Below are 23524 nucleotides of genomic sequence, written 5' to 3'. Positions count from 1 at the left end.
GGAAAGCACGATACAACAACAGTCACATTCCCCACCCACCACGAGTTCACAGTCTAGAAGCGGTGAGACAGACATCAATACAAATAAAATGGCAGATCTGGACATCAGTGTTGTGGGGCTAGGAGAGGGGAAGAGCAAAGGGAGCAAGTCAGGGTGACCCAGAAGGGAGAGGGAGATGAAAAATGTGGCATTGAAGGAGGGGAGAATAATTGCCTGTGGGATTAGAGAAGGGAGAGAGGGCATTCCAGGCCAGAAGTAGGGGTCAGGGACCAGGGGTCGGCTCTGGGACAGGCGAGATGGAGGCACAGTGAGAAGGTTAGTACCAGAGGAGCCAAGTGCACGGGCTGGGTTATAGAAGGAGAGAAGCGAGGTAGGTAGGAGAGGGCAAGGTGATGGACTGCTTTAAAGCCAATGGTGAGGAGTCTTTGGTATGAAGGTGAATGGGCAACCACTGGAGTTTTTTGAGGAGGGGAATGACATGTCCTGAACGTTTTTGTAGAAAAATGATCCATACAGCACAGTGAAGGAAACTGATGCAGTCATCCAGGTGGAATAGGGTGTGCGATTGAATTAATGTGACAGGAGACTGGATGAAGAGGAAAGAGCGGATTCTCCATCAATTAGTACAGTGCCTGGCACACAGTAAAGCACTTAACAAATACCACAGTTACTATTATGAAATACCATTTTAAAAAATAGACAGGAAATCCTTTGCCCAACTTTGGCAGAGATAGTCTTGTGAGTTTCTGAATTTTACATTTTCTGAGTGCACTGTATTCACATTTCCGTCGGTAGAACAATTTAAATCTGTATTTCACCCTTCAAAACCCCCTAAATTTTCACCTTGGAAAAAACATTTCCCGTTTGAGTGATGGCGGAGTATAATTTCTAAATTAATCCTATTGGAGGCAGAGACGGATTGACAGTATTATGTCTTCTTTTTTGTCCCAGATATGAGGGAAAGTCAAGAGTCATAATCCGTGACCCAACCGGAAATAGGGAAAGAGTAGAAAACAAACTATGCTTTTCAAAGGTTTCAGATGGAGAAACCTCCTTCTCTTCCCTAGATCCTGTAACTTATGATGATGACGGTATTTGTTAAGTGCTTACAATGTGCGAAGCACTGTTCTAAGTGCTGGGGGGGATACAAGGTGATCAGGTTGTTGCATGTGGGGCTCACAGTCTTAATCACCATTTTACATATAGGTAACCGAGGCACAGAGAAGTTAAGTGACTTGCCCAAAGTCACACAGCTGACAAGTAGTGGAGCCGGGATTAGAACCCATGACCTCTGACTCCCAAACCCGGGCTAATTCCACTGAGCCACGCTGCTTTTAGCATCTGTCTCTCCCAGCTAAATTGTAAGCTCCTTAAGGGCAGGGATCAGGTCTAATTCTACTTAGCACAGGGTCTGGCACATAGTAAGCGTTTAACAAAGACCATTAAAGAAACCCCCAAACCTCTACTGAACCTTCCAAGAGCCTAGTACAGTGCCTGGCATGGAGAAAAAGTGCTCAGTTAATACAATCGATTGACTGTTTGGGTTGGAGTGGAGGAATGGGCCTTTCCCTTAACCTGACCGAAGATTTCTAGATTTTCAAGCAGGCAACCAATCCTTTTGACTCCTGTTTCCCAATCACCTACCATTTCTTTGAATCATCTTTCTAGCAATTCTGATTTCTCCTTTATTGTCATCATCATCATCAATCGTATTTATTGAGCGCTTACTATGTGCAGAGCACTGTACTAAGCGCTTGGGAAGTACAAATTGGCAACATATAGAGACAGTCCCTACCCAACAGTGGGCTCACAGTCTAAAAGGGGGAGACAGAGAACAAAACCAAACATACTAACAAAATAAGATAAATAGAATAGATATGTACAAGTAAAATAAATAGAGTAATAAATATGTACAAACATATATACAGGTGCTGTGGGGAAGGGAAGGAGGTAAGATGGGGGGGATGGAGAGGGGGACGAGGGGGAGAGGAAGGAAGGGGCTCAGTCTGGGAAGGCCTCCTGGAGGAGGTGAGCTCTCAGTAGGGCCTTGAAGGGAGGAAAAGAGCTAGCTTGGCGGATGGGCAGAGGGAGGGAATTCCAGGCCCGGGGGATGACGTGGGCTGGGGGTCGATGGCGGGACAGGTGAGAACGAGGCACGGTGAGGAAAAGAAATATTTTGTCCACCACAACCGAGTACCATTTTCACTCTGCTCCTAGAAGCACCATTTCCCAGTGTGTGTACAAGTCCAGGGGCCAGAAAACCTGAGTTCTAATCCCAGCTGGGCCTCGGGTGATCACTTGACTTCTCTGTGCCTCAGTTTCCTCATCTGCAAAATGGGGATTCAATTCCTGTTCTCGCTGCCCCTGAAGACCAGGATCCCTGATCCCAAGTGGTACAGGACATGATCTGATTGTAGTATATCTCCCCCAGGGCTGAGCACAGTGCTTGGCACACAATAAAAGTCTTAACAATTAATCAATCCCTCAATCGTAGTCGTTGAGCGCTTACTGTGGGTAGAGCATGGTATTTCGTGCTTGGGAGAGGACAACAGAACCAATGCCACACCTTTTTATGCCATGATAATAATGCTATTATTATTATTATTGCATTTATTAAGCGCTTACTATATGCCAAGCACTGTTCTAAGCGCTGGGGAGGTTACAAGGTAATCAGGTTGTCCCACGGGGGGCTCACAGTCTTCATCCCCATTTTACAGATGAGGTAACTGAGGCCCAGAGAAGTGAAGTGACTTGCCCAAAGTCACACAGCTGACAATTAGCGGAGCCGGGATTTGAACCCCTGACCTCCGACTCCCAAGCCCGGGCGCTTTCCACTGGACCACGCTGCTTCTCTGACGGATTAGTGTATTTCGCTCCTCTGGTCTTTTCTTTCCCCCTTCCTAATGTTCTTTTTGGGGGACTTTGACCCCCAAATCAGGGCGTTCCGAGATTTTGCTGTATTGTGGTCCTCTCCCACGCGCTTAGTACAGTGCTGCGCAGACGGTAAGCGCTCAATAGATGATTGACGGCCCTGGGCTCCGGCCCCGCCCGCCCGCCGCGTGGCGCTCGGCCGCCCCCTAGCGCCCGCGGGGGGGTGGGGCCCCGGCCGGGAGCTGCCCTCGAGGGGAGGAGCCCGGTGAGGGGGCGGGGCCGTCCGGCCCAGAAGCGGTTGAGGGGAGGAACCGTCCAGGGGGAGGGACCCTTGAGGGGGAAGAGCCGACGAGGGGGAGGAGCTATTGAAGGGGAGGAGCTGTCCAGGGGGAGGAGCCGTCGATGGGGAAGAGCCGTCGAGGGGGAGGAGTCGCCGAGGGGAGGGGCTGTCCAGTGGGAGGAGCCATTGAGGGGGAGGAGCCATTGGGGGGCCGTCGAGGGGGAGGGGCCGTCGAGGGGGAGGGGCCGTCGAGGGGGAGGGGCCGTCGAGGGGCAGGAGCCCCGGAGGGGAGGAGCTGTTGAAGGGGAGGAGCCGTCGAGGGGGAGGAGCCATCAAGGGGAGGAGCATTTTAGGGGACGGAGCCCTTGAAGGGGAGGGGCCGTCGAAGGGGCGGAACCGTCGAGGAAGAGGAGCCCAAGGCCCTTGGAGTGCTCCCTCCCCCGACCCGCCCCGCCCTCCCATCCCCGGCGCCCCCTAGCGGCAGTCCGGAACCGGGCAGTTGGTGGGGCGGGGCGGGGCGGGCCGCCATGGGGGGCGCGGGGGTCCCGGGCCGCCTCCTCCTGCGGGCCCTCCTGGTGCTGCTGGGGCTGCGCACGCCGCCGCCGGCCCGCTCGGCCCGCCCCGAGGCTGTGGTGGTGGTGGTTCCCCGGAAGGTGACCCCCCGAGGCCGGGCCGGGGAGGCCGACGTGCCCGGGGCGCTCTCCTACGTCCTGCCTGTGGACGGCCAAAGCCGCCTGCTCCACCTGCGCCCCAAGAAGCTGCTGCTGGCCCCCCGTCTGCCCGTCTTCACCTACACCGACCGCGGGGCCCTGACCGTGGACCAGCCCTTCGTCCCCGACGACTGCTACTACCACGGCTTCGTCGAGGGGACCCCGGAATCCCTGGTGGCCCTCAGCACGTGCGCTGGCGGCCTGCGCGGGATGCTGCAGCTGGGCCCCCTCGTCTACGAGATCGAGCCCCTCCCGGCCTCGGCCGGCTTCGAGCACGTGCTCTCCCGGACAAGGGCGGGGGAGCCGTCCCCGATGAAGTGTGGCCTGACGGACGACCGCCTGCGAAGCCTGCGCTTTCCCGGCCGGCGGGACGGCAACGTGACCCCGAGACAGGGCCCCACGGACGGCTGGTGGACCCACAGCCGCTTCCTGGAGCTGGCCGTAGTGGTGGACCACGGCCGCTTCGTCTACTCGCGGCGGAACGTGACGAAGGTGCAGGAGGACGTGGTGAACGTGGTGAACGTGGTGGATTCCCTCTACCGGCTGCTCAACCTGAAGATCTCGCTGGTGGGCATCGAGATCTGGACGCAGCGGAACCTGGTGGACACGGGCGCCAGCCTCTACGATGTGCTCACGGACTTCAGCCTGTGGAAGCTGGACCGCCTCTACGACCGCCTGCCTCACGACTGCGCCCACCTCCTCGTCGGCCGCAGGTTCTCCGACCTGGTGGGCCTGGCCTTCGTAGGCGGCATCTGCGACCCTCGGGCCGGCTCCGCTGTGGAGGCGTTCACCCGGGACCAGCTGCTCCCCCTGGCCCGCACGGTGGCCCACGAGCTGGGCCACAACCTGGGCATGGTCCACGACGCCGGCTCCTGCTCCTGCCGCCGCAAACTATGCATCATGCACGCCTTCCTCTCCGACGCCGGCGTCTTCAGCAACTGCAGCTACCGCGAGTACTTCTCCACCATCACGCAGGGGGGGCTCTGCCTGCTTGACGCCCCGCCGGCCAAGGCCCTCTTCCGCCTGGAGCGCTGTGGGAACCGAGCGGTGGAGCGGGGGGAGCAGTGCGACTGCGGGACCCCCACGGAGTGCAAGTGGGATCTCTGCTGCCGGACCGACTGCCGGCTGAAGGCCGGGGCGGACTGCGCTTCGGGGCCCTGCTGCAGCGCCTGCAAGATCGCCCCGGCCGGGAAGCTCTGCCGCCCACAGGCCAGCGAGTGCGACCTCCCGGAGTGGTGCGACGGCACCTCGGCCGGCTGCCCGGAGGACGTGTTCAAGCAGGACGGGACCCCGTGCGGCCGGGACGCCCGCTGCTACCGGAGGCGATGTGGCGACCGGGACGGCCAGTGCCGGGCCCTGTTCGGGCCGGAGGCCCGCGGCGGGCCCCGGGCCTGCTATGAGGAGGTGAACACCCGCGGGGACCGCTTCGGCCACTGCGGCCTCCAGAACTGGCACTACCACAAGTGCCGGGGGGACGACGTCCTGTGCGGGAGGGTCCAGTGCCAGGACGTCCGGCGGCTCCCAGTGCTGGCCGACCACACCACCGTGGTCCAGACGGCCCTGGATGGCGTCACGTGCTGGGGCACCGACTACCACGTAGGGATGGGCGGTGCCGACGTTGGGGACGTCAAGGACGGCAGCGCCTGTGGGCCGGGCACGATCTGCATTGGCGGGCGTTGCGTCGGCCTGTCGGCCCTACGCTACGACTGCGAGGCCGAGAGGTGCCACTCCAGGGGGGTGTGCAACAGCAAGAGGCACTGCCACTGCCACTTCGGCTGGGCCCCGCCCCGCTGCGCCACCCGGGGCTTCGGCGGCAGCATCGACAGCGGCCCCGCCGCCCCGGACCGCCTGCTGCCCACCATCTGCCTCATCCTCTACACGCTGGCCGTCTTTGCCCTCTTCTTCTTCGGGACAGTGTTTCACCCGTCCCTCAGGATGCCGCTTGGGCCCCGGCCGGGCCGGGGCGACCGCGGGCGGGAGGCCGGGCGACCCGGCTGGAGAAGCTATCTGGGGAGGGTGGTTCGCCTCTAGACGGTAGTTGGGTTGTCCGGAGGTAGGCCCTGAGGCGGGCAGGACGGGATGGGGGGATTTTCCGTCTCGCCCCGGACGAGGTGCGAGCGAGCCGGAGGGGTCGGCGGTCTCCTTTTCGAAGAACGCCCTCCCCGGCACGGTCTCCTCCTTTGGTGGTGGAGCGGAAGATTTGGGCCCCGAGCCGACACGTCGACGCCACCTGGCTGAGATCTCCTCTGGGTGCCCTTCTCCCTCCTCGGCCGCCTAGGGGTGGAGAGTCGGAGGGACCCACCCCGGGGCAGACCGCTCCCCGCCAGGAGCCAAAGGACAGCAGCGGCTTTTCTCTGTTGGGCCCTGCTCAGCCAGGACTCGTCCGAGAAGTCGCTCTCTTGGACTCACCCTCTCCCATCTGCAACCGAGAGACGGTTAAATGCCACTCGTAGCTCACGGGGCCATGGCAATCATTCCGTTTGAATAAAACCCAACTTTAAAAAAAATTTGACGTGGCACTCAACTATTGATGAGGAGAAGGGAGAGGAAAAAGGAGATGAATGGGTGGAACAATCACTCCATCATTGCAGAGTGCACTACTAAGCGCTAGGGAGGGGATGGGGCGCCAGAGTTGGGAGATACGTTCCCTGTCCTTGACGAGCTCTCGGTCTAGAGGCAGCCGAATGGATTGCGAAGAACCGAGGGCCATATGTCTATTCTTCCAGGATCCGTGATATGAGAAGGCCTCATTGTTACCGTATCCAGCGGAGAAAACTGAAAGGGAATTCATAATCATCACTGTGGTACATGTTAAGCGCTTACTATGTCCCAGGCCCGGTACTAAGCGCTGGGGTGGACACGGGTAAATCAGGTTGTACACAGTCCTTGTCCCACGTGAGGCTCATGGTCTCAATCCTCATTTTACAGATGAAGTAACTGAGGCACAGGGAAGCGAAGTGACACGCCCAAGGTCACGCAAGTGGCGGAGTCAGGATTAGAACCCACAACCTTCTGACTCTCGGGCCTGTGCTCTATCCACTACACCCTGCTGCTTCTTATGGAAACCTCACTGAAACCTCAATAGCTTACACCAAAAAAGAGAAAGAATGATAGTAATAATCGGGGTATTTGTTAAGTGCTTGCTATGTGCCGGGCACTGCCCTAAGCACCGGGGTGGATACCAGGAAATTGGGTTGGACAAAGTCCCCGTCCCATGTGGCGCTCATGGTCTCAATCCCCATTTTACAGATGAGGTAAATGAGGCCTGGAGACGTGAAGCGACATGCCCCAGGTCACGCAGACAAGCCGTGGAGTTGGGATTAGAACCCGTGACCTTCTGACGCCCAGGCCCGGGCTCTATCCACTACACCGTGCTGCTTCCCATGAAGTAGACCATCATGATGACGGACCTCTCTCCATGGAAAGTCAATCAATCAATCAATCGTTTATTGAGTGCTTACTATGTGCAGAGCCCTGTACAGCACTGGTAGACATGTTCCCTGCCCATAGGCTAGAGGGGGAAACAGACATTAAAATAAATTACAGATATAAGTAAATATCTATCTATATATATGATATAGTGGGGCTGTGGGGCTGAAAGTGGTGTGAATAAAAGGAACCAGTTGGAGTAGAAGGGCACTGCAGGAGGGGGAGGGAGTAGGGGGAGAGGAGGCTTGGTCGGGGAAGGCCTATTGGCGGAGATGGGATTTTTAATAAGATTTTGAAGGCAGGAAAAGGGCGTTCCAGGCCAAAGGCAGGATGTGGGTGAGAGGTCAGAGGCGAGATAGACGAGATCGAGGTACAGTGAGTAGGTTGGCATTAGAGGAGCGGAGTGTGCGGGCTGGTTTGGAGTAGGAGAAGAACGAGGTGTGGTTTAAAGCCATGGTGAGGAGTTTCTGTATGAGGCAGAGGTGGATGGGCAACCACTGGAGCTGCTTGAGGAATGGAGAAATGTGGCCTGAACGTTTTGTTTTTTTTAGAAAAATGATCCGGGCAGCAGAGTGAAATATGGGACTGGAGTGGGGAGAAACAAGAGGCAGAGAGGTCAGCAAGGCGGCTGATGCAGTAATCAAGGTGGGATAGTACGAGGGCTCGATTCATGTGGTAGCAGATTGGATGGATTTAGGAAAGGGTGGATTTTAGGGATGTTGTGAAGGCAGAACCGACAGGTTTTGGTGACAGAATATGTGTAAAAGTGCAGGAAATTCTCATAACTGTGGTTTCCCCAACTTTTCAATGAATAGGTAAATTGGGGTCATTCCCATTATCGCTCTGAATATCTCGCTGCCAGATTACAGCAACCAAATTTGAAAGGGTAGCTCTACCTTACCCTTTCCGTTTCAAAGATGAGGAGCTCCATCTGGGACCCGCAGAAATCGGGAAAGTCACACGCGCCCAGTCTTCCACATGGCGTGGAAAATCTTTCCGATGTACTAAGAATCTCTCAATCAATCAATGCTAATTTTTGTGCGCAAAATCTCCCCGACCCCAGATTGGGAGCCTTGTCCCATGTCTGATCCGACTAAATTGTATCTACCCCAACACTTAGAACGGTTCTTGGGACATTCATTCACTCATTCATTCATTCATTCATTCAATCGTATCTATTGAGCGCTTACTGTGTGCAAAATACTGTAGTAAGCGCTTGGGAGAGTATGACATAACAATAAACAGACACAGTCCCTGCCCACAATGAGCTTACAGTCTAGAAGGGGAAACAGACACTTATAATAATAATAATAATGGTATTTGTTAGGCGCTTACTATGTGACAAGCACTGTTCTAAGCACTGGGGTAGATACAAGGTTATCATGTTGTCCCACGGGGGGCTCACAGTCTTAATCCCCATTTTACAGATGAGGGAACTGAGGCACTGAGAAGTGAAGTGACTTGCCCTAAGTCAGACAGCTGACAAGTGGCGGAGCCGGGATTAAAACCCAGACCTCTGACTCCCAAACATGTGCGCTTTCCCCTAAGCCACGCTGCTTCTAATATATTGCTAATATGAATCGATCGATCAATCACAGATAAATTACAGATAGGTACATGAGATTACAGATAAAATAATAATAATAATGATGGCATTTGTTGAGCGCTTACTATGTGCAAAGCACGGTTCTAAGCACTGGGGAGGATACAAGGTGATCAGGTTGTCCCACGAGGGACTCACAGTCTTAATCCACATTTTACAGATGAGGTAACTGAGGCACAGAGAAATGAAGTGACTTGCCCAAGGTCACACAGCTGACAAGTGGCGGAGCCGGCATTTGAACCCATGACCATATATGTACATAAGTACCTCAGTTCCCTCATCTGCAAAACGGGGATTCAGTAGATGTTCTTCCTATTTAGACTGTGACCGGCCGGCGGGCCTAACCATCGTGTAGCAATTCCAGCACTTGGTATAAAGTTCCAACTTCTTTAACCATTTTGATCCCTTTCTCGCCTTCCTTCTCCCTTTCTCCATGCCCATCTTGATCCTTGGAGACTTCAATATCCACACAGATGTTCCTGACGACTCCTTTGCCGCCCGTCTTCGCTGCCTCCTCAACTCCACCGACCTCCTGCTCCCCCCCCATCCCCACTTCACTGACTTGGACACACACTCGATCTCATCGTCTCTAACCTCTGCACATCTCTACCCTCACCAACTCCAAAATCCCACCTCTCTGACCGCAACCTTCTCACCTGCCTCCTCTCCCACACACCTCCTCCCCGTAAATCTGTGCTATGACCCCACAGAGACCTCCAATCTCTCAACCCCATCCAACTCTCTCTAACTCATCACGCTCCACTTAGCCTCTGTACCCTATCTATCCACTCTTGTCGACCAAATAGATGTTCTCAACACAACCCTCTCTACTGAACTCAACTCACTCGCTCCCCTATCCCTTCATCACTCTCGTGCCACTAATCCACAGCCCCCGGTCACCTCCACTGTCTGCCTCCTTCGCTCTTGTGCTTGAGCCGTGGAACTCTGCAGGCGGAAATCTAAATATCAGGCCATCTTTGCCCACTTCAAGTTTATCCTTGCATGTTTTAAATCTGCCCTCTCCTCTGCCCGGCAGAACTATTTCTCTTCCCTTATTGACACCCATGCTCATCGCCCTCGCCAGTTGTTCCAGACATTTAAATCCCTCCTCAGGCCCCCTGCCCCTCCCCCTCCCTTGTCCTTTGTCCCCAGTGAGCTGGCCATCTACTTTATTAAGAAAACAGACACCATCAGGTCTGAGCTCCCGAAAATTATCCCTGCCCCGCCCCAGTCCCTTCCCGTTCCGGCCCCCTCTTCAACTCTCCCATCTTCAGAGGAGATCTCCTGCTTCCTCTCAAATGCCACCCCCACCCTCTGTGCATCTGACCCTGTTCCTTCACACCTCATCAAAACACTTGTCCTCTCCCTTCTATCCTCCCTAACTGCCATCTTCCACTGTTCACTCTCCAATGATTTCTTCCCCAGTGATTTCCAACATACCTATAGTTCCCCTATCCTAAAAAAAACCCTCCCTTGACCCCACGGCTCCCTCCAGGAATCGTCCCATCTCCCTCCTACCCTTTCTCTCCAAAAATCCCTGAATGAGCCATCTACATCCACTGCCTCAAGTTCCTTTCCTCCAATTCTCTCCCCAACCCCCTCCAATCTGGCTTCCGTCCCCTTCACTCCACAGAAACTGCCCTCTCAAAGGTCACCAATGATCTCCTTCTTGCCGAGTCCAACAGCCTCTACTCCATCCTAATCTTCCTCGACCTCTAGGCTGCCTTTGACACTGTGGACCATCCCCTTCTTCTCGATAGGTTTTCCAACCGTGGCTTCACTGACTCCGTCCTCTCCCGGTTCTTCTCTTATCTCTGGCCGTTCATCCTCAGTCTCCTTTGGGGGCTCCTCCTCTGCCTCCCACCCCCTATTTGTGTGGGGGGGGTCCCTCAAGGTTCAGTTCTGATTCCCCTTCTATGGTCCGTCTCCACCCACTCCGTCGGAGACCTCATTCGCTCCCATGGCTTCAATTCCCATCTCTATGTGGACGGCCCCCAGATCTACATCTCCTCCCCCGCCCTCTCTCCCTTCCTCCAGGCTCACATCTCCTCCTGCCTTCAAGACATCTCTACTTGGATGCCCTCCCGTCTCCTCAAACTTAGCATGTCGAGCTCCTTACCTTCCCACCCAATCCCGGTCCTCTCCTGGACTTTCCCGTCACTGTAGACAGCACTACCATCCTTCCAGTCTCATAAGCCCGTAACCTTGGCGTTATCCTCGACTCCTCTCGTTCAACCCACAGATTCGATCCCTCACCAAATCCTGTCAGTCCCACCTTCACAACATTGCTAAAATCTGCCCTTTCCTCTCCATAGAAACTACTACCAATTAATGCCAGCACCCATCCTATCCTGCCCTGATTATTGTATCGGCCTTCTTGCTGACCTCTCTGCTTTCCATTTCTCCTCACTCCAGTCCTTACTCCATTCTGCTGCCCCAATCATTTTCCTTCAAAAACGTTCAGGCCACGTTTCCCCACTCCTCAAGAAACTCCAGTGGCTGCCCATCCACCTTGGTACGAAACAAAAACTCCTCCCCATTGCCTTTAAAGCACTCATCCCCTCCTACCTCACCTTGCTCCTCTCCTACCACATAACCCAGCCTGCACACTTTGTTCCTCTAATGCCAGCCTTCTTGCTGTACCTCGATGGCGTCTATCTCACTGCCCACCTCTCGCCCACATCCTTCCTCTGGCCTGCCCTCCCTCCTCCTATCAGACAGATAATTGCTCTCTCCCCCTTCAGAACCTTATGGAAGGCACATCTCTTCCAGATTAAGTTCTCCTCTCCTCTTCTCCCACACCTTTCTGCATCGCTCTTACTTGCTCCTTCATTCATCCTCCCTCCCATCCTCACAGCATATTTGAATATAGACCTGTAATTTATTAACTTATTTATTTGTATCAATGTCTATCTCCCCCTGTGGACTGTGAGCTCGTTGTAGGCAGGGAAAGTGTCCATTTGTTGTTATATTGTCCTCTCCCAAGCACTTAGTACAGTGCTTTACACAGAGTAAGCGCTCAATAGATACGATTGAATGAACGAAAGGTTGCACACAGTCCCACATGGGGCTCACAGCCTCAATCCCCATTTTACGGAGAAGGTCACAGAGATGCGGAGAAGTGAAGTGACTCCCCCAAGGTCACACAGCAGACAAGCGGTGGAGCCAGGATTAGAACCCACGGCCTTCTGACTCACAGGCCCGTGTTCTATCCGCTGCGCCTTGCTGCCTCTCGAGAGGCTAGTTACCAACTGGGCTCTCATGACCTGAGAGACAGTCAACCATCTTGAACGAACCTCAATCTCACAGCCAAACTGCCTCGCCCGGAGGCAGAGATGTCTAAAAACCTGAGAATAATGACGGTGATCCTGATGGTGTCTGTTAAGCGCTTACTATGAGACAAGTGCCGTTCTAAGCGCCGGGATAGATAATAATAATGATGGCATTTATTAAGCGCTTACTATGTGCAAAGCACTGTTCTAAGTGCTGGGGAGATTACAAAGCGATCAGGTTGTCCCACGGGGGGCTCACAGTCTTCATCCCCATTTTACAGTTGAGGTAACTGAGGCACAGAGAAGTTAAGTGACTTGCCCAAAGTCACACAGCTGACAACTGGCAGAGCCGGGATTTGAACCCATGAACTCTGACTCCAAAGCCCGTGCTCTTTCCAGTGAGCCACGCTGCTTCAAACTAGATCCAAACTAATCAGGTGGGCAAAGACCCTGTCCCACACAGGGCTCCCTGACTTGATCCCCATTTTCCAGATGAGGGTACTGAGGCCCAGGGAAGTGGAAGCGACTTTCCCGAGGTCACCCAGCAGACAAGGGGCGGACCACACTGCCAGGTTTGAAGGAAGCGCTGTAAAGAGAAAGGGGATAATAATAACGATAGTAATAATAACGCTAGTAGTTAAGCGCTTCCTAGGTGCCGAGCACCGTTCTAAGCACTAGGGTGGATCCAAGCGAATCGGATTGGACACAGTCCCTGTCCTCCCTGGGGCTCACGCTCTTCCTCCCCCTTTTGCAGACGAGGGAGCTGAGGCCCAGAGAAGGTAAGTGACTTGCCCCAGGTCACCCAGCAGACATGTAGGAGCTGGGATTAGAACCCGGGTCCTCCCGAGCCCGTGCTCCATCCACTGAGCCAGGCCGCTTCTCGGGGGAAAGGAGTGGTGTGGAGGGAGTGGGGTCTCCGTCACCTCAACGGCACCGGGCCTGCGGAAGCTCCCAAAGGAGGGGAAAAAAAACAACCTTCTATCCTGTTTGAGAAAGTTTGGTTTTTATTATCATCTCGCCACCCTCCGAGAGCCAGGCGAAACCGGCCCCCGGGTGGCGGGCTCACGGAGCCCGGCTTCGAGGGGCGTCGCAGGGCCCCTGCGGGGGGCGAAGGGCGGTACCGTCCCAGGGTGGAGCCCGGGTCTCCGGGGGCGGGCTCTGGGTCTCCGGGGGCGGGCTACGGGTCTCCGGGGGCGGGGCCCGGGTCTCCTGGGGCGGGGCCCGGGTCTCCTGGAGAGGGGCCCCGGTCTCCTGGGGCGGGGCCCGGGTCCCCGGTGGCGGGGCCCGCGTCGCCGGCCCGGGTTTCGCCTCGGGGGAGGGGTCCCAGTCGGGGGCCAGCGCCTGCCGGGACTCGCGGGCGCGCTTCTTGAGCGGCGCTAGCCTCTTCAGCCCCTTGGAGCAGACGACGCAGAGCAGCAGGAGGAGGAGGAGGAGGCAGAGCAGGACGACGCCGAGGGCGATCAGGGTGTCGGTGAGGGAGAAGACCTGGGGCGAGGGCCCGCTGTCGACGCTGCCCCCGTAGCCCTTCTCCAGGCAGAACGGGGGCGACCAGCCGTAGAGGCAGTGGCAGTGGCCCTTGTTGTTGCAGATGCCCTTGAAGTTGCACTTCTCCTCCCGGCAGTCGTACCGGAGCACGGAGTAGTTGACGCAGCGGCGGTCAAAGCAGATCCTGCCGGGCCCGCAGACGGAGCCGTTCTGGACGGCGCCGACGTCGGGCCGCTCCAGGCCCTCGTGGTGGTCGATCCCGAAGCACAGGGTCCCGTTGACCGCGGTCTGCACCACGGTGGCGTCGTGCTCCAGCGGGGGGATCCGCCGCACTTCGGCGCACTGGAGCCGGCCGCAGAGCACATGGTCCTCCTCGCACCGGCGGTAGGCCTCCCGGCCCCGGCCGCAGTTGCCGAAGCGGTCCCCGACGGCGTTGACGTCCCGGTAGCAGTCGGGCGGGGCGTCCCGGGCCTCGGGCCCGAAGACGGCCCGGCAGCGGGCCAGGCGGTCGCGGCAGAAGCTCTCGAAGCAGAAGGCCGTCTCGGAGCAGGGGGTCCCGTCCTGCATGTAGACGTCCTCCTGGCACCAGTGCGAGGTGCCGTTGCAGTACTCGGGGAGGTCGCAGGCGTCGACGGGCGGGCGGCAGAGCCGGCCCGAGGAGGCCACCCGGCAGTCCTGGCAGCAGGGGCCGTAGGCGCACTCGGCCTCGGGGCGGAGGCGGCAGCCCTCCCGGCAGCAGGGGTCCCGCCGGCACTCCTCGGCCGACCCGCAGTCGCAGTCCTCGTCCTCCTCCACCAGGCCGTTGCCGCACCGCTGCGGGGCGATGACCAGGCGCTCGTCGGGCGGGCCCAGGACGCAGCGCGTCTGGGGCTGGGACGTCAGGTCCACGTACCTGGCGTAGCTGCAGTTGCTGAAGGCGTTGGCCGTGGCGGGGAAGGCGTCCATGATGCACTTGGCCTGGGCGCAGTCGCAGTAGGGCAGGTCGTGGAGCATCCCGAAGTTGTGGCCCAGCTCGTGGGCCACCGTGATGGCGAACTCCATCAGCCGGTCGTCGAAGAAGGCGTCGATGCCGGCCGACAGCATCCGGTCGCAGATGGTGCCCACGAAGGCCTTGCCCAGGAACTGGCCGTACTCGTGCTTGACGAACAGGTGGGCGGCGTCGTGCGGCAGGCGCTCGTACAGGTTGCGGTTCTTCCACTCGGCGAAGGCCAGGAGCAGCGACTCGATGCCCGTGGTCACGTCCAGCTGGTTCCGGTCGGTCCAGATCTCCAGGCCCGTCAGGTAGACGAAGGCCCCCAGGGGCCGGTACAGGGAGTCCATCATGTTGACCACCTGCAGGACCTCGTGCAGCACGCGGCTCCTGTTGCGCTGGGTGTGCTGGAAGCGCAGGTGGTCCACCACCACCACGAACTCCACGTGCCGGCTGTGCGTCCACCAGTCGTCCGCCGGGCCGGCCCGGGCCCGCGGGCCCGCCGGGCCGCCCGCCTGGAGGGCCAGCTCCTCCTCGGACAGGCCGCAGCGCCGGCGCGGGGTGCCCCCCGCCGCCCCCTCCCGCTCCCCGTCCCCGTCCTCGCCCCGGTCCTCGTCGTCCTCCTCCTCCTCCTCCTCCTCCTCGACGCGGGAGACCACGTGCTCGAAGCCGGCCGAGGCCGGCAGGGGCTCGATCTCGTAGACGAGGGGGCCCAGCTGCAGCATCCCGCGCAGGCCGCCCGCGCAGGTGCTGAGGGCCACCAGGGAGCCCGGGGTCCCCTCGACGAAGCCGTGGTAGTAGCAGTCGTCGGGGACGAAGGGCTGGTCCACGGTCAGGGCCCCGCGGTCGGTGTAGGTGAAGACGGGCAGGCGGGGGGCCAGCAGCAGCTTCTTGGGGCGCAGGTGGAGCAGGCGGCTCTGGCCGTCCAGGTAGAGGTGGTAGGAGAGCGCCCCGGGCGGGTGGGCGCCCTGGCCGCGGGGGGTGACCCGGCGGGGCACCACCACCTCGGAGGAGGCCAGCCGCCAGCCGGGACGGGGCGGCCGCGGGGGGGGCAGCGCAGGGGGCGGCGGGGGGCGCGTCCCTTGTCCTTGCCCCGGCCCCGGCCCCGGCCCCGGCCCCGACCCCAGCCCCGGCACCAGCAGCAGCAGCAGCAGGGAGCCCGCGCCCCCCATGCCGCTCCCGGCCGGGGGCGCGGGCCGGGGCCTTCGGTCCGGCGGGCCGGGGCCGGGGCCGAGGGCGGGGCGGGGCCAAGGGCCTGGGCCGGGCCGAGGGGCGGGACCCGTGAGCACCGCCCCCGCGGCCGTTGCTCTGGCCGCGCGTGCGGGCGCGCGCACGGGGTGGGGGAAGCGGTTACGGAGTCGAGGGGGCGGGACCGGACAGAGGGAGGGCGGGGCCGGGGGGCAAGGGGGGGAGCCGGAGACCGGGGCGGGGCCTGGGGGGGCCGGGGCCCGAGGGGAGGGGGAGGGCGGGGCCTGAGGAGCGGGCGGAACGGGCCGGAGAGTGACGGTCCTCTCCTCAGTGTCAGTCAGTCAGCCAGCCAGCCAGCCCGCCCTAGTTATTGGGCACACCGCTCCGCCAAGACCTGGGGAGGGGACAGCAAACAGCGCCCACCCCCGCCCAAGACCAGCTGACGGGCTGGAGGAGGAGAGGCCCACCCAAAGCCCATCAATAAGGTGACAGACCGGGCCGAGGGGGGACAGCGGAGGGAGCCAGGCCCGGCGGCGCCCACGGGACGCGGGGATGAGCGAAAGGGCGGCGGGGTCGGGTGAGGCCTCTTGGAGGAGACGGGCCCGCCCGCCTTCAGGACGGGAAGAAGGGGACAGTAGTCGTCCGCGGGATTGGGGGAGGGAGGGAGGCAGGGTGGCAGGGAGGGAGGGCGCTGTAGGCCAGAGGCCGGGGTCAGGGGCCAGGGGGTCGACGGCTGAGTTCGAGGCCCAGGTGGGCGGCGGCGGCGGCGGCGGCGGCGGCGGCGGCAGAGGAGCGGAGGGCGCGGTCACGGTTGGACGAGGAGACAAGGGAGGGGAGGGGAGGGGAGGGAGGAGGGGGCCGGGAGACGGACGGCTTTAATGCCAATCGTGAAGACTTTTCTGCTTCATATAATAACAATAATAATAATAGCGCTTATTAAGCGCTTGCTATCTGCAAAGCACTGTTCTATGCGCTGGGGAGGTTACAAGGTGATCAGTTTGTCCCACGGGGGGCTCACAGTCTTAATCCCCATTTTACGGATGAGGTAACTGAGGCACAGAGAAGTTAAGTGACTTTCCCAAAGTCACACAGCTGACACGTGGCAGAGCCGAGATTTGTACCCATGACCTCCGACTCCAAAGGCTGTGGAGGGCACAAAGCCCATTGTGGGCAGGGAATGTGTCTACCAACTCTGTTATACTGTGCTTAGTACAGTTTTCTGCACCCAGTAATCGCAGCGTGCCACTGATTGATAAAAAGACTCTTGCAAAAGGGAACAGTGCATTCTGCTCAGGGTTTCAGAAAAACCATGCCTGCGGCTGGGCATAAGATAGATAGACCGAGAAGGGGAGGGGTTGGAAGCACGGCAGTTGTAAGGAGGCTGCTGTGGAAATACAGCTTGGGGAGCTGGAAGGGGGAACCCGTGAAATATTTTTGAAGAATGACAGGCTTTCCGGAATGATTAAATATGAGGAACGACTGAGACATCGAAGATAACACTACTAAAAATAATACTTGTTAAAGCATCATTCGTTCATTCAATCGTGTTTATTGAGCTCTACTGTGCGCAGAGCACTGAACTTAGCGTTTGGGAAGTACAAATCAGCAACATATAGAGACGGTCCCTACACCCAACAACAGGTTCACAGTCTAGAAGGGGGAGACAGGCAAAAAAAACCAAAACAAGTAGACAAAACAAAAGAATGAATAGATTTATAGCTGTATACACATCATTAATAAAAATAGAGTAATAAATATGTACAAATATATGCAAGTGCATATATTTGCAAGGGAAGGGAAGGGCGAAGGGCAAAGGGCAGAGGGAGGGGTAATGGGGAGAGGGAGAAGGAAGAGAGGAAAAAGGTGGGGCTCAGTCTGGGAAGGCCTCCCGGAGGAGATGAGCTCTCAGCAGGGCTTTGAAGGGAGGAAGAGAGCTAGCTTGGCAGATGTGTGGAGGGAGGGCGTGGGCCAGGGGTCGACAGCGGGACAGGCGAGAATGAGGCAGTGAGGAGGTTAGCGGCGGCAGAGGAGCGGAGTGTGCGGGCTGGGCTGGAGAGGGAGAGAAGGGAGGTGAGGTAGGAGGGGGTGACGTGATGGAGACCTTTTAAGTTGAGTTGAAGTTGAGTGAGGAGTTTTTGCTTGATTCGAAGGTTGATAGGCAACCACTGGAAATTTTTGAGGGGAGTGACATGTCCAGAGTGTCTCTGTACAAAGATAATTGGGGCAGCAGAGTGAAGTATAGACTGAAGCGGGGAGAGACAGGAGGATGGGATCACTATGTGCTAAGCTTTGTGCTGAAAATATGATCCTCATCTGTAAAATGGGGATGAAGACGGTGAGCCCCACGTGGGACAGTGTCTGTGTCCAACCTGATTAGCTTGAATCTTTACCAGCGCTCAGAACAGTTGGAAAAAAAAAAAGCTTGGGGGAGGTGGGGAAGGTTGGGCACAGACCTGTTCCCAAATGAGGCCTCCAGTCTAATGGGGAGGGAGAGTATCCAATTCCCTTTAACAAATTAGAAAAGTAAGGCAGAGAGAGTTGAGTGACTTTTCCGTGGTCACACAGCAGTAAGGGGCAGAGCTGATATTGGAAACCAAGTCTCCCGACTCCCAGACCCATACTCTATCCACTGGGAGACACTGCTTCTCTCGCACCAAGCCCACAAATTGACAGTTGACCTTGGCCAAGTAAAGAAGAAGCAAGGGCTTGGGAAGTGTGATAAGATGTTCCATTTTGGCCATGTATTGTTTAAACTGTCGGCAGACAATCCAGTTGGAAACAGTCCGAGGGTAGGAGGAAGTAAGAGGTTAAAGAGCAAGTGACAGGTCAGGGCTGAAGAGGTGGAGTCAGAAGCAGTCTGTAGACTGAGGGCAGTGGAAACCATGTTGGCTCAATAGTTCCCAGGGAGTGAGAACTACAAAAAGAACAGTGGTTCCAGTTCTGAGAAGCATCATGGTTTAGTGGAAAGAGCAAGGACCTAGGAGTCAGAGGGCCTGGGTTCTAATCCTGGCTCTGCCACTTATCCACTGTGTGACCTTGGGCAAGGCAATTCACTTTTCGGTGCCTCATTTCCCTCATCTACAAAATGGGGGTTCAATACCTGGTTCTCCTTCCTACTCTTGAGTCTCATGTGGGACCTGATTATCTTATAACTTCCCCAGGGCTTAGGACTGTGCTTGACACATAGTAAGTGCAAAACAAGTACCGTTTATTGTTATTATCCTGAGCCTGGAGGACTTTGTGAAGTTCATGAGTCAGAAGAGCAAGGAGACCTGTCCCTGGGGGCCAAGAAGGAGCAGCTAAGAGAGGTAGATGAAAAGAACTAGTGGAGCATTGTGTGCAGAGAACTGTACTAAGCATTTGGGAGAGTACAATACCACAGAGTTGGTAGACAATGTTCCCGGCCCATGAGAACTTTACAGTCTTAAGGGGGAGACATACATTGAAATAAATTAGAGATATGTACCTAAGTGCTGTGAGGCTGAGGGTGGAGTGAGTAAAGGGTACAAATCCAAGTGGAAGGGTGACACAGAGGGAGAGGGAGTAGGGAAAATGAGGGCTTAAATCAAGTAAGGCAACTTGGAGGAGATTTTCCAACCCTTTAAATGACTTCCTCCAAGCTTTTCAAGAGCCTCTTCCCATTAGGGTCCAGGACTGGGTCCCAGTCTTTGGGAAAAGGCCAGAGACTTTGAAAGGATTGAAAGGGCCAATCTAGCGAGGAGCCCAATTCTCTCTCCCACTCACGTCACGCTACCCGCTAAGCAAATATTGGACGATGCCCACCAACCCTCATCCACCCTGACACAACCTTCCGGTAACCGAGAAAAGGAGGTGGTTGGATGGGGTGGGATCACGGGGAGCCTTGACTGAGCGCCCCAGAAACCGGGCTCTCTGAACAATTAAACCTCTATATGATCCGGATAAAAGCGGCGCCCTGGTACCTGCTGAAAACCCTGCATTTTCCGTACCACCACCCCTGCAACAAGAGGTGTGGGATATGAAGGTGGATGGGCAACTTTTGAGAGGGGGATGACATGTTCCAAACGTTTTTGTAGAAAAGATGACCCGCTTGACTCTCTTTCCAATAGCCTAGACTGGTAGAGTACTAGAAACTCATCGGGTGCCATCCTGAGACGGGCAAAGAGTCAATAGCCTCAGAATAATATAGCAGTAATAATAACTGTGTATTTGTCAAGCACTTACTCTGTGCCAGGCATTGTACTAAGCACTGGGGTGGATGCAAGCAACAGTCCCTGTCCCACTTGGGGCTCAGTGTCTTCATCCCCATTTTACAGATGAGGGAACTGAGGCCCAGAGAAGTGAAGTGACCTGCCATGGTGTAGTGGAACCACTATCCACTAGGCCATGCTGCTTCCTATTTATTCTACTAAAGAGGTTTTCTTCATTTGAGGACTATAGAGATGTTAGAGAAAGTTATTTTTTTCTAATTTTTTAAATGGTACTCGTAGTCACTGGCATCATTTGTGTCAGCCTCAATCTTGGTGAGTTTGCTTGGCCCCTGTCTTGACAACTGCCTGGTACAGAGAGAAATGTCCAGCCAATGTATGTATTGCGAACTGTGTTTTGAGTTTCTAGTTCCGTAATAGCCGAAATCATTCCCCACTGGCACTATACTGAAAAACTGGTGTATTTCAAAACATTTGTACTTAACAAATATGTTGGCTTATGGGATGCTTCTTCGGATTTATTTTGAATTACAGGGTTGCCGGTTTGAAATTTACCGGAAAGCTGAATTTCTTCTACTGAAATCTTGTTGAGTTCCTCTGTTGGTGTTCCAGGCAAATAGCTGCTGAGGCTTAAGTTCTGAGGAAAACTTCCTGAGAAAATAATAATAATAATAATGGCATTTATTAAGTGCTTACTATGTGCAAAGCACTTTTGTAAGCACTGGGGAGGTTACAAGGTGATCAGGTTGTCCCACAGGGGGCTCACAGTCTTAATCCCCATTTTACAGATGAGGTAACTGAGGCACAGAGAAGTTAAGTGACTTGCCCAAAGTCACATCACACAGCTGACAATTGGCAGATCCGGGATTCCAACCCTTGACCTCCAAAGCCCATGCTCTTTCCACCGAGCCATGCTGCTTCTCCTAGATCTAAGGGGGATGAAAGCATGGATCTAGGAAATCTAGAAGGAATACTTATTTATTTATTGATATTTATTAAGTGCTTGCTGTGTGCACGGCACTGTACTGAGTGCTTGCAAGAGTACAATACAAACAGCAAGAAGCAGCATGGTCTAGTGGAAAGAGCACAGGCCGAGGAGTCAGAGGACGGAAGTTCTTACCCTGGCTTCACCACTCGTCTGCTCTGTGGCCTTGGGCAAGTCACTTCACTTCTCTGTGCCTCATTTCCTTATCTGCAAAATGAGGATTCAATACCTGTTCTCCTTGCTACTTAGACTGTGAGCCCCACGTGGGACCTGATTAACTCATATCTACCCCAGAACTTAGTTAAATGCTTAACAAATACTATTATTATTATAAGTAACAAGTAATAATAATAGAGTATCCTCTAGACTATAAACTCAGGGTGGACAAGGAATGCATCTGTTATACTCTCTCATGCGCTTAGTACAGTGCCCCGTGCACAGTAAGTGCTCAATAAATGATGATTAGTATTAATAATAATGATAAGAATAATACAGAGTTGGTAGACACGTTTCCTTCCCACAACCAGCTTACAGGCTAGAAGGGGAGACAGACATCAATCTAAATAAATAATTTGTAATATAAAATACGGGGCTGAGGATGGGGAGAATATCAAATGCCCAAAGGTCACAGATCGAAGTACAAAACCAAAAAAATCTTTAAAATGTCTTCTTGCCTCCCCTTTTTCATGCACCGTAGCATTGCTATAGTAACTACGGCATTAGATGTAGATGCAGAATGACAACCGGCAGGCGGCAAGTCTTCAGCCACTACGTGGATGGGACGGAATGCAGGCTCTCCAAAACCCCATGAGGGAAATGGATTTGTTTTTCAGGGTCTATAATTTGTGGCTGACAGCAACCCAGCATCTTATCGCTGGTCAGCCACTTCTTTTCTCTCCTTTCTCCTGCCTTCTTTCTCTTCCTTCTTTCCTTGCTTCTATCTTCCCCTGAGAAAAGAAGTAAGACATTGGATCGATGGATTGATTAAGAGGAGTTATTGACAATTTGAGGGGTTTACAATCTCCCCCTAGTCCTGGGACTGGTGAGGGATTAAGAGTAAGAGAGACTCCCCAGGAAGAAAAAAAAAAGGAGGATTTAAGGTGTACGGAAGGCTGCAGTGCGCTGGCGTCACCGAGATACCTCCCTTGGCAGGTCTCTCGTCCGTCCATATGACTGAGAGCGAATGACGATACGGTGTGCTTCGGCATGGCCCTCCACTTAGGAAGGGAGGCCCTTGACGTCGGAGCCGAGAGTGAGGGGGTGGCGTGTGGCCCCGGGAAAGTCTTTCCACTAGGCTACTCTGCTGGGGACCAGAGGGGAGAGATGAACCAGGGATGGCCTCCTGGACCAGATGGGATTTCAGAAGGGCTTTGAAGATGGGGAGAGCAACGGTTCTGCCGGATGTGAAAGGGGAGACCATTCCAGGCCAAAGGAAGGGGCAGAGCAAGAGGTCGGCTGTGAGAGAAATGAGAGCGAAGCCCAGTGAGGAGGAATAGGAGATGAATGAAGGGTGTGAGCCGGGCTGTGGTGGGAGAGGAGGGTTCCCTGGCAGTGCCCTCATGCCAGAGCACCCAGTGGCCGTTGCTTACTTTGTGTAGCCTCTGAGGCTGTCCTGAGAGTGGTGGTCTGGCGTATGTGGTGGGGCAGGATATTGTTCCAGGCCAGAGGTGGGAGGTGGGTGTAGATTTATCGGTGAGCTAGACAAAATCAAGGTCCAGTGAGTAGGTTGGCGTTACAGAAGCGGAGTGTGCGGGCTGGGCTGTAGTACGAAATCAGACAGGTGAGGTAGAAGGGGGCGAGGGGATCGAGGGCTTAAGTGGTGAGGAGTTTCTGTTTGATGTGGAGGTGGACGGGCAACCCCTGGAGGCCCTGGAGGAGCGGAGAGACGTGGACTGGACGTTATTTTAGAAAATAATGTGGACGGCCAAATGAACTAAGGACTGGAGTGAGGAGAGGCAGGAGGCTGGGAGGTCAAGGAAGAGGCTGATAAGGTAATCGAGGCCGGAGAGGATCCGTGCTTGAATCAGCATAGTGGCATTTTGGATGGCGGGGAAAGAGAGGGTTTTAGCGATGTTATGAAGGTAGAACCGATAGGATTTGGCGACAGATTGAATACATGTGTTGAACGAGAGAGGTGAGTCAAGGATGAATCCCAGGTTATGGGCCTGTGAGACAGGAAGGATAGTGGTGTTGGCCACAGTGAGGGGAAGGTCAGGGGGAGGACAGATGGGAATATGTGGAGTTCTATCATGGGAGGCCCCACTGGGAACACCAAGAGTACTACCTGAGTCCCATGATTCAATAATAACGTAGCTGCCTTTCAGTTTGGAAGATGGCGCTACTAATGATGGGATCCTATCCAAGCATATGTGCTACCGAAACGTTGACTCTAGTGAAGAGGAAATGGTGGATAGAGCCTGGACCTTGATTTTGTCTAGACCACCGATAACTCCACACCCACCTCCTGCCCCTCCACATACGCCAGACTGCCACTCTCTCCACCTTCAAAGCCCTACTAAAATCCCATCACCACCAAGAGGCCTT

At 55.6% G+C, this 23524-nt stretch overlaps 2 protein-coding genes across 2 annotated transcripts; one reads left to right on the top strand and one right to left on the bottom strand.

Annotated features, from left to right (window-relative positions):
- Nucleotides 1-3678: 3678 nt before the first annotated feature.
- On the top strand, nucleotides 3679-6351 carry LOC119944734 (disintegrin and metalloproteinase domain-containing protein 21-like). The gene has a single exon (XM_038765842.1). The coding sequence runs from the start codon at nucleotides 3679-3681 to the stop codon at nucleotides 5890-5892; it is 2214 nt and encodes a 737-aa protein (XP_038621770.1). The 3' UTR covers nucleotides 5893-6351.
- Nucleotides 6352-13156: 6805 nt separating this feature from the next.
- LOC119944486 (disintegrin and metalloproteinase domain-containing protein 20-like) lies at nucleotides 13157-22188 on the bottom strand. Its single transcript, XM_038765429.1, has 7 exons — nucleotides 22113-22188; nucleotides 20551-20592; nucleotides 19750-19784; nucleotides 16303-16499; nucleotides 16189-16202; nucleotides 15795-16052; nucleotides 13157-15707 (listed from the first exon to the last, which is right to left on the bottom strand). The coding sequence occupies exons 1-7, from the start codon at nucleotides 22186-22188 to the stop codon at nucleotides 13228-13230; spliced, it is 3102 nt and encodes a 1033-aa protein (XP_038621357.1). The 3' UTR covers nucleotides 13157-13227.
- Nucleotides 22189-23524: the final 1336 nt, after the last annotated feature.

Source organism: Tachyglossus aculeatus, chromosome 23, assembly GCF_015852505.1.
Source record: "Tachyglossus aculeatus isolate mTacAcu1 chromosome 23, mTacAcu1.pri, whole genome shotgun sequence".
Taxonomy (NCBI): domain Eukaryota; kingdom Metazoa; phylum Chordata; class Mammalia; order Monotremata; family Tachyglossidae; genus Tachyglossus; species Tachyglossus aculeatus.
The sequence above is the reverse complement of the archived record's forward strand: the minus strand, read 5'-3'. Positions and strand labels throughout refer to the sequence as shown.